Below are 18,444 nucleotides of genomic sequence, written 5' to 3'. Positions count from 1 at the left end.
AAGGCGCTGCCATGAGCAGTGGAGGGGGTTGGGGTGCAACACTATGTAGCAGCTGCAGCTTTGCGGGGATTTGCAATGCGCGCCCCGCAATTTGAAGCCATTTGAATTACGTGTGGTCAGCTGGGTCAGTAAGCCAGCCAAGCAGAGAGGAAAGGGGGGCTGCCTCCTGGGCAGTCAGAGTGCTAGCTAGATTGCCGTAGCTAAAAGGCAGTTAAAAACTGCGGCACGTAGCCAATGGTAATGGGCGCGCGAAAGCGTTGCGATGACTGCGAATGAAAAGCCAGGCAAATAAAGGCGGCCAGAAAAAGGGCCAAAGCGCTTGGACCAGGGCAAGGCAAGAGGCGGCCCGAGGGGCATGGGCAGTTAGCACAGGGATAGATCGAGTGTGTGTGTGTGTGTGTGTGTGTACGTGTGTATAGAGAGAGAGTGGGGAACGGTGGGGGGCAGGCAAGCAATGCACAGATTCGATTACACTGAGAGCATGTGGAGTAGCGAGTGCTTTCGAGCAGGTATGATAAGGGCACGGCTGCGCAGGCAGTGGGGAGAGTGGCGGCAGGTGTTGGAGCATAGACCGCAAAATCATGCGGCTGCGTTAGTTTGAATGCAACAGCAACAACAACAACATAAAGCAACAGTCAGCATAGCAGTCAGCAGCAGCAGCAGCAGCAGCAGCAGCAAAGTTAGCTTCCAAAGCATTTTCAGATTCCGTTTCCGTTTTATTTTCACATTTTGTTTAATTCATTTTTACTCTCTCTCTCTCTCTCTGTGCTTTGGGGTTTTTACGCTTTGCTTTGACTTCGACTTTGCTGTGGCATGTACCAAAGGTGGGTTGGAGTGAGTAGGTGAGGGGGTGATGTGGGCAGCGATGGTCGTGTTGCGGCTCGGCAGGAAGCTGCGGATTTGGGGCGTTGGGCTGGGCGACTGGGGTGTTCGGTTGCCGTTGCACTCCATTGAGCCGTGCAAGTGTTAAAAGTGTTGCAAATTGCGTGGTTTTTATGCCACTGCCACTGCATCAAATGACGCTGGCAAAACGCAACGTGGGAACCTCCTCAGTTGGAGCCGCAGAGAGATCAGCCAAGAGATATATATACATATATATATACGAGCATATTTATTGTGCAATTGTCAGCTGAGCTTGCGAGATTGCAGCATTTCATGGTCAAAGAACTGGCTAATTGAACATTAAGCTGCGAGTTAAAGATTTTTAAAGCACAAGGATTTAGCTTTTAAAAGGCGACTTTTCAACTCTCCGTCGAACTGGGCGAATTATCTAAATAGTGAAATTATCTTAAACTGTATATACTATGAGAGGCCTTAAATATGATCTCTCCAGCTCTTAATATGTGCGAGTTATGCTGTATAAATAAATTGGCTTTACATTCGTTAACATTGTGAATATAGCCGGAGATATATAAGTACGTTGTTTTAGATATGAGCATATGCAATTTAATTTGGAAGACTGTAATGTTTGCAGCTCTCGAGATTGGCGCATTAATAAGGACGAGGAGACGAACGTAGCTAGATCCTGATCGAGAACATATTTACTTTATGCAGTCGTATAAGATTCCTTTTCACTGTTGTAGACATTTACAAAACTAAAGAAAGTTCAGGGTTCATAACAAAGTGTAGTTCGCACAGTGAAGGGTGATACAAGCAACACCTTATTCTTTGCGACTGCCACTTGGTCAGTTTGTCTTCTAAAATAAACTTTCATTTTTAACAAATATTTGAGTCCATAAATTCGCTTACACACCTTCATTTCATTACCTGTTCCGCTCTTTCACCAGCTAATATTACAGGGTCTCAGTGCTGACCCTCGCTGCTGACTAAGCTATCTCGTATTCACTTGCAACATTAGCTGACCTCTTTACTTGCAGCTTTAAAATATGAGAATAAATTACATTGTGCTTAACCTAGTGCCTGATAAATTTAACAGCAGCTTTGCAGTGTTGGCAACTGCAGCAGAATTGCGTTTTACCTTGCTTAACAGGAATAAACCAATTTTCCAGATAAAGAAAAGTATATAAATTATAGAAGAACTCTCCAATGCCAAAAAGTAAAAAAGTGGACTAGAGAGTTACTGCTAAGGGTTTATTTACTTTAGCAGCAAAATTAAACTACATATTACAAATCTTTTACTAAAGCAAATATACCATTTGCATGAAACATACCTATTATTAACATATCCGCAATCGGAGGGATGGAAAGGGCTCTGCTTATTTATAACGAATTGATAACCCATCAGTCATTTTAATATAATTTCTCTTTAACCGAGTAAACGTACTGCAGCTTTAAAGAATTATATTTTAATTATGGCACAGTTAACCAACACTACTTGGGTGTAGTAAGCTCTTGCGCACTAATTAAAATTCCCATTGTAGTTTGGCTTTGGCATATCTTTGCTTTTGATTCGAATTTTTCGCATTCCTGACCAGCACAACAAATCACATTCATAATCTTAATCCCCCGCCATTATCCGACCCCTTGAACATTCCCAAAATAACACAAAATTAAGTACAGTCTGCGCTGGAGTTGGGAGTCGACTGAAGCTGAATGAAGTCGAGTCTTGGCACAAAGGACACTCATTATGCATTCCCATCAGTTCTCTCTCCCTCTCTCGCTCGCTCCCACCCACTCTCTCCTTCTCTCTCTCTCTCGCTCTGTCTCCGTCACTCGTATCGCTTTCTCTAGTTTTTTACGTTATGCTATTTTTTAAATAAGCAACTGTTTTTTTGCATACTTTCAGGCGCGCTGCCAACAAACTGCAACAAAATGTAACCGCAGCAGAGTTGCCAACATTTTTCCTCCCCCACCAACAGCAGTCCGCCAAAAGGCACGCCACGCCCCCTCGACGATGCCACATTGTTGTGGTTGGCATATAAAGTGTTGCATTTTGTTTTGTGTTCCAAGCGATTCGGTCGCAATTCGATGCCCCGTCTGCGACGCCACACGCCCGCTGCCTGCCCCCCGCTCTAGCAAGGCCCAGACATATGAGCCGCAATGATTCTTGTTGCATATGTGCAACAACTTAACTGCCAGCTGATAGCTGTAGCTGTTACTGAGCAATGGCCGCCGTTAATTCGCGCAATTTGTTGCAAGTCAGCCAAAAGGAAAAACCAAACCAAACGAATCCGAGAACTATCCGATTCGAACCGAGCTGAGCGCTGTCCTGGCTATTGTCCTGGCTTTTGTGGCCATGCTAAATGCGCACAGCTGTCGGGATTAGCCGGGGTACGGCACGAGATTGCAATGTAAACGCCGCGAATTAGTTCAAGCCGTAAACCGCCTCAGCCACCCCCGAAATCGCACAAACACACACATAAATGTAATAAAGAAATAAAATTCTGAATGGGGGCGCAACAAACAATACCCTTGGCCTGTGCTCGGCCACCATTTCCCATTTCGCATTTCCATTTCGATTGCAGCCGCTGCCCAAAAACTCGGAAAACTCTGAAAATTAAACAGATGGCGCGCATTAGATGCGCTTCACTCGGATCCCCGGAGACCAAAAGAAGAGCCGCGACCAAAAACACCGAATCCAACATAACACACACAAATATAACCCACAAACTTCCACCAAGCAGTGGACCACAATCGATTCATCTCTGGCCAAAAACAGGTGAGTTTCTTGATCAAATTCAAATATTATCTGGTAATTGCAATATTATATTTGCTTACAGGTGAGTAGCATGGCTTATATTTGATTACATTAGCTTAGTTTCCAATAATTACAAGCTGGCTGGCGCAAGAGCTGGCCAAGCCAAGAGCAAACAGGTAAGCAGACTGCTTATATAGATTCTTGATTTCTTGTTAGTTTTCAAGTTGCCTCACTGTGCAACTGCTTAAAGCAACTGATTTAGAGACACGTATTATTTTTTCATATGATCATTTAATTATAACGCTGTACAATAATTTGTGCGTTCATTTTACGCCCTTACATATTCATTTACTCTGCTTTGGTTCCACTGTGCATCAGTTGAAACGAAAATTGTAATGCTTATTTTTTTTTTATATTGTACTCAATATTGTGTTACATTTACGGGCTGCACCCCAGCTCGAAAATGTTTTGAATAAGTTTATTTGTACCAAGTAACTTTTATTTTGTCTTTGGTTTCCTGTCATTTTGTCCCACTGTGCGCGAGCGTGCAGTGCTGGTGGCTGGGTCACCGTTTCCATAACGAAATCGAAACAAATTGCTGGCGAATAAAGCAAATCTAAATATTAATGTGCGACTCAATGAGTTGGAAGCGAGTCGCGTCGCAGTCAGGCACTTGGGTTTGGGTTTGGCTTTGGCCATAAGTTTCGGCCAGGGTTTGGGCATTTTTGGGGTAGGCCTCCGCTCGATTGCAGGTAGCGAGAGCAGCGTGCCGCGGCTAGCCGATTCCTCTTTCAATATTTACTCTGCTTGGCTCGCGTAAATCTTTGGCAAAACCTTCCACAGCCAGCTGGTCAGTCCGTGTCGGGGCGTGGGCACGGTGCCGGGGCTTCAAATAATGGATGGCCGCGACCCAGCCGGGCAGACGTCGCTTGGAATTTCGCTCGACATAAATATTTTTATCACTTGCCTTTGCCGGCGCTTCGAGCTTGTTTGTTTCCGTTTATTTTTTGTAGCTTTCTTGTTGGGAAATGAAAGAACGGACACGGATGTGGACTCGCTGAGCGAGTGGCTGCCCCGCCCAAATAAACAGAAAAAAAAAAAGCAAAACTAATTCAAATTAAAGCCTTTAATCTCGGCGCTGAATCGCCGCGACTTGTGCGTTAAATCAATTTGATGTTCCCTCTTTAGCAATTGAATAGGGCCAGAGAAATTTTGATGCTAATCAAAGTATTTCGGAGCTGCAGTCAAATAGAACGTTCGAAAACTTCAGGTACTATGAATGTGTGTGGATATTTGTTGGCGAAGTACGTAAAATACTGGACATAGAATATACAACTCAATGTCGACAACTTTTTGAGCAAGAAGAACAACAACAATTTTTATTAACAATAATAATTGCATTTCCGTACTGGAAAAAACAACTTTTAGTCTGAAGGGGGATAAAAAGGATTCTTTCACTAAATGAAATATTCATGAGATGTGGACAGAAAGTCCGCAAATCCAGACCAGAGTTTTAAATCGATACAGAAAAAATGCCTACACTTGAGTAAGAGTTTTCCCAGTTTCCAGGAATATAAGACAGTCGAGAGAGAAAAGAATACCTTGGATCCGTGTATACAAAACAAGTTTCTACATCTGACAACTTTAGCTCTTAAAAGCTGCAATATCTGCTTAAAAAACATAATTTCGATATTGATTTCTTTCGACTTCCTGGAAACGCGACAAGATTTTGTAGACTTGAAAGAAACTTGAGATACACGTGCCATAGCAGAAGCTGCATACAAAAAGTCAAGTCTTTAGCTTTTAGAGTTTCCGAGATCGCATAGACGTACGTTTAGACGGACACGGACGGACGGACGGAAATATTGTCACCCGGAATGCAGCCGGTCGCAGTTCGGGCATATTTGTCTCCACAGATTCGTCTATGGCCCACGCACAGCTGCCGGCTTGTGGTTCATTTCCCAAATGCCAATTGCCCAGGAGATTTGGTCTATAAGCCATAAATTAGCACAGTCGCAAGAGCTGACGCTGACCTTCGACTGCAGGCCGTGTTACCGTTATGGGGTTGACCCGCAACGTCGTGACAGAAGCGACGCCCTAACTTGATGTCGCCCCGCTGCGCATTTGTTTCTTTGATTAATTCTGGACGCTGGCCCACAAAAAGTTAATCGTTAGTAATTTATGGCTCTCTGTGGAGGCGAGACAGCCAAATAGCAATGGACATGGACATGGAGAAGAGTGGAGTGGAGTGGAGTGGAGTGGAGTGGGGCGGATTGCGTCTGCGTGCGTCTGCAAGGTGCGGACAATGCTGAGCCAACAGCAAAGAACACAAATAATTGGTTTGTACAAATGCGGACACACTCGGATGACGCTGATGATGCTGATGATGATGATGATGATGATGACGGCATAAATGACCCGCTGACTTTGACAACAAATATGCCAGGGGGCGGCGGGGGTAGATCGCGGCACATTGCTGCGACACGATTCGATTGGAATCGATTGGATTGGTTCTGCAGCTGGTCCTGCCAGACGCTATACGCCACACGCCGCACGCCGCATGCCACACGTCGAGGCATTCAAATGCGCCATCCAAGTGTTGAATTAAGCACCAAAAATGCAAGGCGAAGAATGCCGATGACGTCGGCCTCGTCCACTGGCACTGACACTGGCACTAGCACTGGCATTGGCCATGAGCATGAGCGGAGCAAACGAATGCTCCGCTGCCTGGCAGAATGCATTCAATTCGAGTTCAATGCGCTTCAGGAGAAGTACGAGCCGCACAATGGTGGCAATTGAAAGCGCCACTCGACGGGGCCGAACAACAGGGCGAACAACTGTCCGACTGACCGTGCGACAGTGAATGCCAGCTATGAGGCTTGACGAGGGCTACTCAACAGATTGCCGCACTTTTCCCAAATTAAGTTCAGCTTTAGCTCAAGCAATTACACAATAGCTAATTAAAATATGCAACCTTTAAAATATTTCAAATACTCAATTCCACCCGCAAGCGTGGATAAAAAGCGAAATTAAGCCAAGATATTTTTCACTATTTCATAAAATTCAGCTCCCCTCGATCGTATTTGTAGGTCAGGTTCGGGCTCATTGGCAAGAATCTCTTTCGAAATTAATTTCACATGTGATTCACGCTTTCACGCCTGCTCGTGGAAAATGCGTGTAAAAGTTTATATGAGCCTAGCTTTAGGTTTTGTTTACCGTTCGACTTGACATTCATTTGTTTAGCTCTACGTAAAACTTAATTATTTTCACAGGTTTTCTGAAATTCACTATTTAATTAGCGAAATCTTTCTTAAATGTGGAAAACAGTTTTCTGATTAAGTGCAAAAATTTTGTTGTATATGCAAGTTAAGGTGGGACCATACCCTGAAGAGGGCTATAAAACAAATGTCCATATATTCTAATTCAGAAATATATGTGAATATAAGATATGGATATATATATTTATTTGGATAAGCAAATTGCAGTGGCATTTTATTGCCAGTCCTCGTCGCATATTGGGGCCAATGGCATTTTTTTTATGAGGCATAGGGGATGACTTTTTCTATGTACTTACTTTTGCATTCATTGGCATCGTTGTCGGTGGCACGTCCCCAGGGGCGATCGAAGTAGAAGGGTTTGCAGCGCTCGCACTCGGGTCCGGCGGTGTTGTGCTTGCAGGCGCAGGTCATGGCCAGCTTGGCGCTTAGCTGCAGGGCGGAGGTGGTGCGTCCAAAGTGGACGCTGTGCAGCGAGGCGGGCATATCGTCGTCCTGGCCATCGTCCGCGTCGGCATGCACTGAGCCGGGGCCGGGGCTGGTCGCAATACACTCGGAGGCGTGGCCATTGCACTTGCAGCGTCCGCCGACAGCGAAATCAGAGACGGCATAATGCTGCGAGACGGAAAGCAGTTGCTGCATGGCAACGGATGCTCCGGAATTGTCCGAGGATGTGCCCGATTTGCTGGGCGACGTTGTTTTGGGCGTGACTGGCGGAAGCGGCGGTGCGGGCGGGGTACTGACCGTGAGCTTGCTTTGGAAATGTTTCTCGTAGGCGCTGCTCTTGTGCTTGGACTGGCGCTTGCTCTCGCCATCGTTGGCATAGTCCAGATGCAGTTCGTCATCGAGCTCGAGATGCTTTTTGGGCTCCTCGTACTCCTCCTGGTCGTAGCCGGCGCTGTCGTTGTCCTGCAAATTGTAATCGTACTCATCCTGTTCATCCAGCTCATGTCCATCCAGTTCCTCCTCCTCCTGGCTGGCGGTCATCTCATCGCTGAAGCTGTTCGCATTGCCCTTGGCCTTGGCCCGACTTAGTAGCAGCTGCGGCGGCAGCTCCAGACGATGGAACACCACACGTATATCGGTTGCCGTCACCCAATCCTGCAGTACCAGCGACGCGTCCAGATCATTGGCCGACGGACGACCCTCGAGCGTGTTGAAGGCAAAACGCTGTGCGGCGCCGCCGCTTGCCCCATCGTGCTGTGAGTTCATGCAACGTGCCTCCTGCTCGTTAAATTTGCTGATCTTGGCCCGGTCGGCACGTCCGTAAAACTTCTGGCACTGCGAACTGTAGAACTGGAAGGGCTGCCAGGTTTGGCCAAAGTCCGAGCTCTTGTATATGGCCAGCGAATCTGGCCGCGGTGATTTGGGGCAGAACGAGAGCGAGATGTAGGTCAGCTCGTATTTCTTGCCCAGCGACAGGGTTAGGGTGACATTGTCCGGCGGCGCTGTGTCTGGATCGTGGGGCACATTCACGCTGCCGGAACGCCAGCAGGTCACATTGCTCGGATTGTTAAGATCCGTCAGGGCAGCGGCACCATAACGACTTATCCCATGCTCTGACTTATCGCAGAGCCGACACTCGCCGGCGCTGCCATCGCGCTGGAGCTCACAGAAGCGCTCCGGCTGCTGGGCGCCACAAACGCTGGACGCCTGCACCGGATTGCCATAGGCGGCATTCACAAAGCTGGGCAGGCACTTGCGCGGCTTCCCCTCAAAATAGCACGGATCGTTGGCATTGATATTGATGCCGGCGGCGGCGTTGGCCAAGCATGCGGCAAGCAGCGCGCCCAGTTGCAACTGCAACAGCAGCGGCAGCCTCATCCTTGAGTTGTTTCCTAGGCCAATTGCGATTTGAATACCGCAATATCGCCTCTCTCTGCTCTCTTCTCTCTGTTCTCTTCTCTCTCTCTCTCTTGAATCACTCTCTTTTATGCTTTTGTATATGTGTCTCTGTCACTCGCGAGGATCAATGCGCGTACGAAGCAAGCACAAAACAAAAACAACAAAAACTCGCAACACACAGCCCGCAACACGCGGCACGCTGGACGCTGGACGCTGAGCGGCGGCGTCACTGAGTCTGGCACGGCGGCCGCATGCAACAGCTGCCGCTCCGATTGCCGTTTGCTGTTTGCCGATTTCAATTTCGGTTTCTGTTTCACAGTCTGCTGCTGATTCTTCTATTCTCCTTCTCTCTCTCTCTCTCTCTCGCACACACACACACACTCTCGCTGAATGTAATTGCCACTTGTTCTGGCGCTTGATGTGGGCTAAGAGACCGCGATGCGATTTGCGATGCAACTCGGTCAACGGCCAGCGTTGTTCTGTTTTGTTCACGTCCTCGTCGCGTATCCTGCAGGCGAGGCGACAACAAGCCAAATGATTTGTTGCTGTTGTGTTGAGTTTCTTTGCGCTTCGATTCGCTTCTGCTCTACGCTTCGCTTCGCTTCGTTTCGTTTCGTTTCGTTTTTTGGTCTCGCCCAATTCACCACTGCATGTTGCGGATGCTGCTGCGGCTGCTGGCCGCAAATGTTGCTACAGCACCAAGACACCGAAAAAAAAAAATGCTAACAAAATTTATACGACACACATACGCGCGTGGGCTGTGCGCCAAGCACGAGCACAAGCAACGACAACAACAAATACACACACACACACACACACACAAAAACACGCTTTGCTCGTTCGCTGTTCACTGTTCACTGTTCGCTTTGCGTCGGCTTCGTTGTTCACCTGGCAAACGTTTGTCAGTTACTGAACGGCCGCAGCATCTCGGGCCGGTCGCTTGCCGGCTGCTGTTGCTGTCGCTGCCGTTGTCGTCCGTTGCTTGTGGGCCGCAACACACGCTCTCTCTCTCTCTCTCTCCCTCTCTCTAGCTGTCTCTTGCTTAGTTTTGTGCACTGTGTGACGCTGCTGTTGGCATCGCTTCAATGCGCTACAAGTGTGTACATTTTATTGAAAGGCCATGTGACAATTGCGTTACAAACTATTCACTTTAATGGATAATAATATCTTTTGTTTCCTACCAGGCAATGCTCATTTAGGAACCATAAACGTGTTTTTTTGGTATTGTTTTTGAGCAAATTGTGTATATATACACGAAATTTACAAAATACAACAATTATATATACACACACATATGGTTAATGCAATTTGTTTAAACTGTAACCTTTGCAAAAAATATGTCTTGGTTTTGGGCCTGTCCTACCACTGTGCGCAGTGTGGATGTAGGTTTTGTGGATGCTGCTTCTTAGCAACATTTGTTGCTCAGGCACATGTTGCCACTGGCATTTGTTGCAAACATTTCTTTTGATGTGCCTAATTTGTCGCTGTTTTTTTTAACCTTTTTGGCAACCTGCCCAAACTTCAAGCCCAGACATTTTGAATTAGTTGACTGTGGCTGTGGCACAGGAAATGTAAAATCGTTTGCTGATATATGCATGTGTGTGCGTGTGTGTGTGTGTGTGTGTGTGTATTGTCTGTTCATTTAAGCGCGCGTCTTCGCCTTAACCTCAATTCGCGCAGCGCTTTCAAAACTTCCGCTGTCATGAATTCAATTCAATTTATTTCATTCAGAATGCAAAACGCCGACAAATATGCTGCGTCAGACGTCGACGTCGACGCAGACGCAGACGCAGCGTCGCCGCGACGCCGGGACGCCTGCGCAGCAGCAGCCTCTTATTGACAGTTAATGCCGCCAGCGCGCCAAAAGGCATGCTCCAGTCGGACACGCTGCCAGCCCCCGCCGCACCCCTGACCCACTCGCAATATCAGCCTTTTCTTTACTTTTCTTTTCTTTTGTTTTCTTCTTTTATTTATTTTTTTGCTCTCTTTGCTTCGCTGTGGTGTCATCTGCAATTTGTAAGGCCGCATTACGCAGTCCCTAAATGCCCCCCCCCCCCTCCCTCACTCTCTCTGCCCCTTCATTTCTCCGCACGCATTTATTTATCGCTTGTTACCTTTCGGGCCTGGGAACGTGCCCAAGCTGCGACGGCCGTCGCTTTGCTTCCGTTTGGCCGCGCGACTGTCCAACGGTTTGCCCAAGGCCCCCTTCGCGCGCCCAGCTCCTTGCTCCCCCCTTTGCCACTTGTCCCGGCTCCTGACCGCCTTTTTCGGTCGCCTTTTGATTTATTGTTTTTGACATTTTGTGCGTCGTCTGCGCTTATTTCTCGGTTTGCAGTTGCTTTTCGAGTGGTTCCCAACAATTCGAGTCGTTATGTTTTATTTATAACGGATTTGTAGCCGGAGCTCGCTTTGTTTATAAATATTTATGTACGAGAGCTGCGGCTCATGTGTGCGCCCAGGGGGGTTGGGCTGTTGGGTGTTGTATAGGCCTTGTATGGCAAGGCGGTTAGCGGTAAACTTTTCGGTCTCTGGGCTCCTGTCAGGCCCCATCAGCGTCCAAGCTGGCCAACTATGAAGCGTATTTGACCCGTGGCTGTGACTTTTGAGCCGGGTTCGTAACGGAATTTTAATTTCATTTATTTACGTGCGCCTAGTTGCGCCCCAACTTGGATCCGATTCCAGCTCAAAGTCGGGCCGAGCCGGGCCGGGAGCAGCTTTAACTTTCAGTTTCACCTGCGAGCCGAGCGACTTTATCAGCTGTTCCACCAACTGCAGCAGCTGCGGGGCAGCTAAAGCAAAATAAATGCTTGCAACTTGCAACGGGAGCAGTTGCAACGTCTAATCATGATTAGACTAGATGCTGTGGCAGTTGCACTTGCAACGCCAGCTGCGGGCGCCTCACACTGGGCGTGGCAGGCCGCTGCCAAGCAAAGTGCCCGCACTTGACGGATGATAATGCTTGCGTTGCTCGCAGTCATAGCCAAGGCTGCAGCTGCAGCTGACTTAAGTGAAATTCTCTTTTGGGGGGCGTGGCTGTTTGTCACTTGCAGCCGTTTGCCAAATCAAAGAGCGCAGCTAACTGTATATTTTGTGTGCAACCAGTTCAAACTAATTTCACAGCGACCTCTCTATGCGATTCTCAAGCGGCAAAACCAAAACCAATTGTGCTTGCGCTGAGTTAAACAAATGTTAAATAAGTGTAGAGAAAATTCAAATTGTAAACAGCATCAAAATATCGGTTGAGTTTTGATAAATTCTTTATTTCTATATACACTCTGTGTCCACAGAGAAGAGTATAATATAGGATACGGGCAATGTCCTTTTAAATACATTTCCTTGACAATCTTCAGAATTGGCTTTTCAAGCTTGGCATATAACTCGTCTTATACAATTCTCTCTCTCTCTCTCTCTCTCTCTCTCTCTCTCTCTCTATCTCTCCACCCTCATATAGCTGACACATTTCTATATCAACACACTCACTTAATCCGTTTCTCATGATGCACTTCGAGGCATAAATTTCTTTGAGTGTAGGCAAATATGCCCAAGTCGTAACGCGTGATTAGTCATGGGGTTTGGCTGTTTGTCTACTGCTGCTGCCACTGCAACTGCAACTGGTATCGGCTGCTGTGATGCTGCTGTCTGTGTGATCCCTTGCATCCACTTGCGGCAACAACAACAACTCCGCGGGGTGCATGCCACAATAAAATCAAACGAATATCGACAGGCGGCCAAACTGAGGCCGCAGTTCGCGGTTCCTGCAGTCCCTGTGTGAGTCTGCCGAAAGTCAAAGTCAATGTCAGTTTGCTTATTGCCGCCTCGACTACTGTTTACAGTCGCTGCCGTTGCAGTTGCAGTTGCAGTTGCCGTCGCTGCGGCAATTAAGTCAAACAACAGCAGCAGGAAGTTGTCGCCCCATTGCCTACGCCCGCGCCAGCTTCTGTTCCCGCTCCCGCTCCCGCTCGCACTGCTGCTGCTGCTCCTGCTCCCGTTCCTCATCGTCGCTTGTCAAGTCAATTGGTTTGCCACCACAATATTAATGCAGCCCGCTCTTGCCCCTGCCCCTGGCCACGCACTCACCCGCAACCTTATCCACACCTTGCCCCATCTCTGCCTGCCTTCACGCTGCGTTGCCCGCTTGGTCTTAAGTAAATATTTGGCCTACGTGCCCATTACGTGATTTTCCGATAGTCTCGTCGAGCTGATGTTGATGTGCCTGCTGCACTTGAGATGCAGCGTCAATGATGAGCATGATGATGCTTCTGCTGCTGCTGCTGCTGCTGCTGCTGCCTCACCCACTTGACATGACCAACGAGCACGGAGAAAGACAGAGGAGTTAGGAGTTGGGGCAAATGTGTGGACTTAAGAACTGCTTCTAAATGCCTCAATGCATCTACGAGCAGACTTTCTCTCTCTCTCTCTCTCTCTGTCTCTCTCTCGCTCTCTGCAAGATTCACCCGGAAGTTAAACCTGCTATAAATTATTATTGTCTTTTCCAATTCATAAAATGCCTGAAATTCTTTTTGTTCTACAAATTTGTGTTACCCATTTTCTAGTGGAATCCGAAATGACAATTCCAATTCAATTTCACAATAAAGCAAAACTTTAACCAAATCATAAGCAAACTTATTTTAAAAGTCAAAAATGATTTAGTTAAAAATACAAATTCTTTTGCAAAATTACAAACAACATTGGCCCTAACCATTTTATTTATCCAACCATATTTAACAGATGCCAATTTTAGCTAGAGCACGAATAGCCTGGAATAGCCTGGAATTTGTATATGAAAATATTTACGATTTGCAATATTTTCTGTGCAACAAGCAAATTTATTTTCAGAGCTTTATTGATTTTATGAAAACTTTTCAAATATGTGACAGACCGTTTCTCTTCTAATATAATTTATGTATTCTAAACAAGTTTTATATGCCTTTTTTTAAGGCCTTGTAGAGGGTTTATTAATTTTTTCGTTTTGACATTTGCTTAAGGCATCCATCCCCGATCCCATAAAGGCTATATATATTCTAGATATATTTCATAGGCAGAGTCCAATTGCCCGTCCCTCCATCTGTCAGTCCGTCTGTGCTTCCGCGTGTCCATCCGTCCGTCCGTCTGTCAATCTGTCTGTTTATATGCGAACAAGTCTCTTTGTCTTGAAGCTGTCGTCGTGAAACTTAGCATAGTTTTCTGTTCCGACATTTGTCCTCTTAACCATATAGCTGCCATATCCGTACAATCTCGTTTTAATACAGTTTATATATTAAAAAGGTTTCGGACAACTAATCTAGTTACAGGGAATCTTGCTTGTTAAATATTTGATAGAGTTTTGTATATTTTGTTTGTCTAACAGACATCAGTTAATTTTGAGGATATTTTATTAGATATTTTCGCATTAGAATAATCTCTGAAACCACGGTGTGGCATTCAACGAATGACTACTGTACCGAAATACTTCATGCATATGGAAATCTACATCTTTTCCCTTTTTTTTTGTGCGGAAAGGGTGCTGTTTGTCGTATAGTAATTTTGTAATTTGTTGATTTAATATTTCCTGCAAATGAAAATGCCTATTTGATATGCTGTCAGGCGCAGAGGAGGGCAGCTCAACAGTTTTCGGGGCGAAATAAACGAGAAAATATCTGTATGCCACTTTTTTGTTCATTAAGAGACGCCCACACACACTCACACACACACACTCACACACACACACGTACTCGCGCAGAGCTCAACCGCAGAGCCCAAAGTCAAGAGCTAAAACAACAGCAACAACAAGGATGTTACTGCCACTGCTGCTGCTGCTGCTGCTGCTGTTGCTGCTGTTGCTGCTACTGCTGGTATCCTGTTGCTGTTGCCATATAAAACTTTATGCTTCGTTAAAAATGATGTACAAATCAAATGCCAGAAGCAATTTAACAACAAAAACAACTGCCACAACAATGCGCCGGAGACGGGCTCAGGCGAAGGATATGCCAATGTGGGCGGGAGCGGGGCGTGGGAGTCACTGCAGAGCTAGGGCCAAGGCGTCCACGGCCAACGCAGCGAGAGCTGTTGCAAAAGGCAATGAACAAAATAAATAAATCATTTAAATGAAATAAATTACACATACACACACAGACGCACACACACACTATACAGCTGGGTGGGTTGAGGTAGGTGGTGAAATGCCAGCCACAGGGCTCATTAGAAATACATAACAAATCCACCCGCACACACACACACACTCGACTAGAGAGGGAGAGCGAGAGAGAGAGAGCGAGAGAGAGAGAGAGAGAGGAAGCGTTAAGAAGCTTTCAAGCGTGCAGCAAAAACTAAAAAATTATGTATTTTGTGCAACAACAAGGCGAGAGAAAACAATGCAAAAATACAAAGTATATACACAAAAATACAAATAATAATAAAAATAATATAAAGTGAAAAAGAAAAACATTTTTGAAAATTAATTGAAACCAAAAGTGCACACACGGCAAATAAATAAGCCCAACGGGCAATCGACAAGCAGCTAAAACAACAAAATGTTCATCAAATAAATATAAACCATAAAACGGTACGCTTCACATTTTACCATATGCGACGAGTTGTATATCATAATTTCCATATATTCCGCCCGCCAGCGGGGCGCAAGTGCAGCACGGAGCTCGACCTCCCGGCTAGGTTATACTCGGAGTCCTGGCTATTGAAAAGTTCAGCTATTTGTTTGTTCACACAACTTTCCCATAAAAAACTCTCTGGGTATATGTTCATATAGAAATTCAAAAAATAGCAGTTCTTATATCATTTGTGTACCCTTTTAGAGGGTCCTATAAGTTTGTCATGAAATGTGTAACGCAAAGAAGGCGACATCTCCGAAATCATAAAGTATATTTATTCTAGTCGATTTAATATAGCCAGATCCGTGTGTCCATCTGTCCGTCTGTCCTCCCGTCTGACCATCCGTGCGTCTCTCTGTGTAAAACTTAGCTAAGGTCCTCTGCAGACAGTACATATGTATATCAGAACCGACCCGATCGAACCGCTATATCATATAGCTGTCATATGAGAGATCAGTCGAAAAGCAGGCTCTTATATGGCAAAAATTTCTGTATTTCAAGATTTTTCCAACTAATACATATTCCTACATATTATTACCCTGTTTTGATACGCTCTTGCATTTCTCTAAGGAGCATAATGTCCTGTTAACTCGCCTGCCAAATGATTTTTTATCAACACCATGTGAAGTGAAGCAAGCGATAGAAAAGAGATCTCAGCTGAAAGGAAATGTGCACACAAATAATCGAAATGCTTTAAAAATATGAACAGAAAGGAATTTCGTCACAGTGAAGACTTCAAGTGGCCTTCCAGCAAATATCAAAGTCAAACAAATGCGAAGCGAAAACAACAACAATAACGACAACAACAACTGAAGTGGAGTCGAGTATTTTGCACTAAAAGCGAAACTACTTAGCATTTGGCATCAGGCGAAAACCGGAAGCGGAAAAGCCAGGAATGAGGTCAAGAGACAAAATAAGCTTCCGCCGGTGGCAGCATGTGTGACCCCTCCATTTGCCATAGACCCACCAACCCCGGCCACGCATCACTTAGAAAGTCGGCTGAACTGCTTCCTGCCAGCTACCCAGCCCCCCTCCCGCCGCATCCCCCCTCTCTATTTATCAGCCGCCCTTAGCACTAGAAGGGAATTTAACGGTCAAATCGCTTGACTTTTTTCGCCATGTTCGGCATCTCCCACCGCCGCCACTGAGAGCTCGACGAGGGGCTTGAGGCCCCGAGTCCCAGGCTCAAGTTCTATTTTGTAAGTGGGCCCTGGTCATGGCGGTTTCTACTTCGTTTTTTGTCTTCTTTGAGTGGGGGCAACTCACGCTTCATTAACTCGTTTGATGCCCAGTATTGAGAGCGGGGCGAAAGGAACCACAGAGTTTCCCCATTTGAATTTGATTTAGTGTTATCATTTGTGAATTTATAGTGGTTTAGTGGCCATTTGGAGCGTTAAGAGACGAAAATCGCATATTAATTATGCGGCACGTTGTCGGGCTGTCATTTCGCTGCAGTCTCAATTCATTTGCTACAACTTTGGGGCATGTTCAGTGAAGAGTTTTACTGTGAAATTGTCAAGAAAATGCGTGTTTAAGCCAGATTAAATGCAGCTCTGCGTAGATTTATGGGCCCAGTTACCCAAGCCCTGGCTCTGGCTCTGGTTCTGGCTCTAGCTCTGGCTCTGTCTCTGGCTCCGACTCGGGTTGATTCCAATTCCAATTCGTTTGCCCTGTCGCTCTTCGCATTGTTTACTTCAATTATTTATGGGCCAAAAAAATCATCTGACAAAGCTATCAAATTTCCAGTGCAACGCAACATCTAGCTCAGCAACATGCTGCCAGCAAGCAGGCCTATCAACAAAGTTGCTGGCAACATGTTTGTGGATGCTGTTTGGTGAGTTTCTGGCCCATTCCCGCTGCCGTTGATCCGATCGAGTGGGCGCCCGCTGTGGGCGTGCCCAGGTAGGCGTATGCGCCCAACTGCCGTAGTCGATATCGAAAAAAGTAATTAAAGGCAGCGGAGCTGCGTTGGGCAATGTTGGGCAATTGCCACGCCTACCAGCCGCCCTCAACCTCCAACGCGCGTGGCTGTCAAGTGCAGTATGTGCCGCATGCGGTCGCCAAATGGCAACAACGATAGCAACATCCCAACACACGACAGCACCACGAAGCGCGAGTGCTCTGGCTGTGAATTATCAAGAGCGATTGATTTCGCGTTATCGATAGTCAGACGAATATATCGATAAGTAAATATACTTGAAGAAAAAGATATTTTATAGCCAAAAGGAAATTTCAAAGGACATTGTGTGAATGCTTACCTTGAGACAGCATCGATGTACAGCAACAATTACACATAAAATATAATCGATTAACCAATTGCAATCAATGCGTTTTATGTGGCATATTAAACAATATAAATTAATTGATTGCAGGCAATTTTATTATGTAAAATGTGCGTTAATTTGCGAAAACAAGTAAAATTTATAAATTTAAATGCTTATCGCTGGGTAAATTCTGAAGGAATGGTCAGCAGAACATTATGAGAAGGCAAGAGATTTGTCGATCATTACATCAGGCGAAAATCGATTAATATCGACTAGCTCTGAAACATCGAGTTTTTAATTAAAATTCGTATTACTAGATAAGTTTTGAATGTGCAGCGGAGGACCCAAAGATCACCCAACGAATTAAACGAAAATCGATTAATATGGTTTAATTTTGAAATATCAAATACTTAATTGAAATTAGTTTAGTTTTAAGCGAGAACACGTTGCTTTCGATAAAAAGGTTCAAGTTCACCTGAGCTAAGTACCAGAAGAGCGCTTAGCTCTGGGCATAGCTGATGTGCCCGAAGTAGGGAAAACATCACGCATCCGTTTTATGCAACGCAAACGACAATTATCAGCGACATGAGCAAACCAATTGTGCGGCCGTTGTTCGCTTTCCGGCGGACAGGAAGTGCGCGATAGGCCGGTCGTCCAGCCAGTCAGCCAGGGAGGCAGCCAGGCAGCCAGGCAGCCAGGCAGCCAGGACATTTTGGACAGCAGTCTCTCGACCTGGTTTGGGTTGTGTTATTTGTGTGTGTAATTGTCGCGGCGCAGTTGCCACAAAAACTGATTACAGTGTTCCATTGTCCAAATAGGCGGTGTCGTTTTCCGACATATCCTGCGGCCACATCCGCTATGCAAAGGTCAAGCTCCGA

At 46.0% G+C, this 18,444-nt stretch overlaps 1 protein-coding gene across 2 annotated transcripts in view; it reads right to left on the bottom strand.

Annotated features, from left to right (window-relative positions):
* Window positions 1–9,614, bottom strand: part of NetB (Netrin-B) — a 67,396-nt gene extending 57,782 nt beyond the window's left edge. Inside the window, exons 1-2 of one of the 2 annotated variants that reach the window (XM_032439853.2) lie at window positions 7,173–9,614; window positions 2,101–4,196 (exon numbers count right to left, since the gene is read on the bottom strand). In XM_032439853.2, coding sequence (XP_032295744.1) covers window positions 4,009–4,196; window positions 7,173–8,697 — 1,713 coding nt within the window. In that variant the 5' untranslated portion in view covers window positions 8,698–9,614 and the 3' untranslated portion in view covers window positions 2,101–4,008. Of the gene's footprint in view, window positions 1–2,100; window positions 4,197–7,172 lie in introns of those variants that run through there. The other variant, XM_002055713.4, reaches the window with a different exon arrangement.
* Window positions 9,615–18,444: the final 8,830 nt, after the last annotated feature.

The sequence above is a fragment of the Drosophila virilis genome, chromosome X, assembly GCF_030788295.1.
Source record: "Drosophila virilis strain 15010-1051.87 chromosome X, Dvir_AGI_RSII-ME, whole genome shotgun sequence".
Classification (NCBI taxonomy): Eukaryota; Metazoa; Arthropoda; class Insecta; order Diptera; family Drosophilidae; genus Drosophila; species Drosophila virilis.
This window is presented reverse-complemented; position numbering and strand designations above follow the sequence as displayed.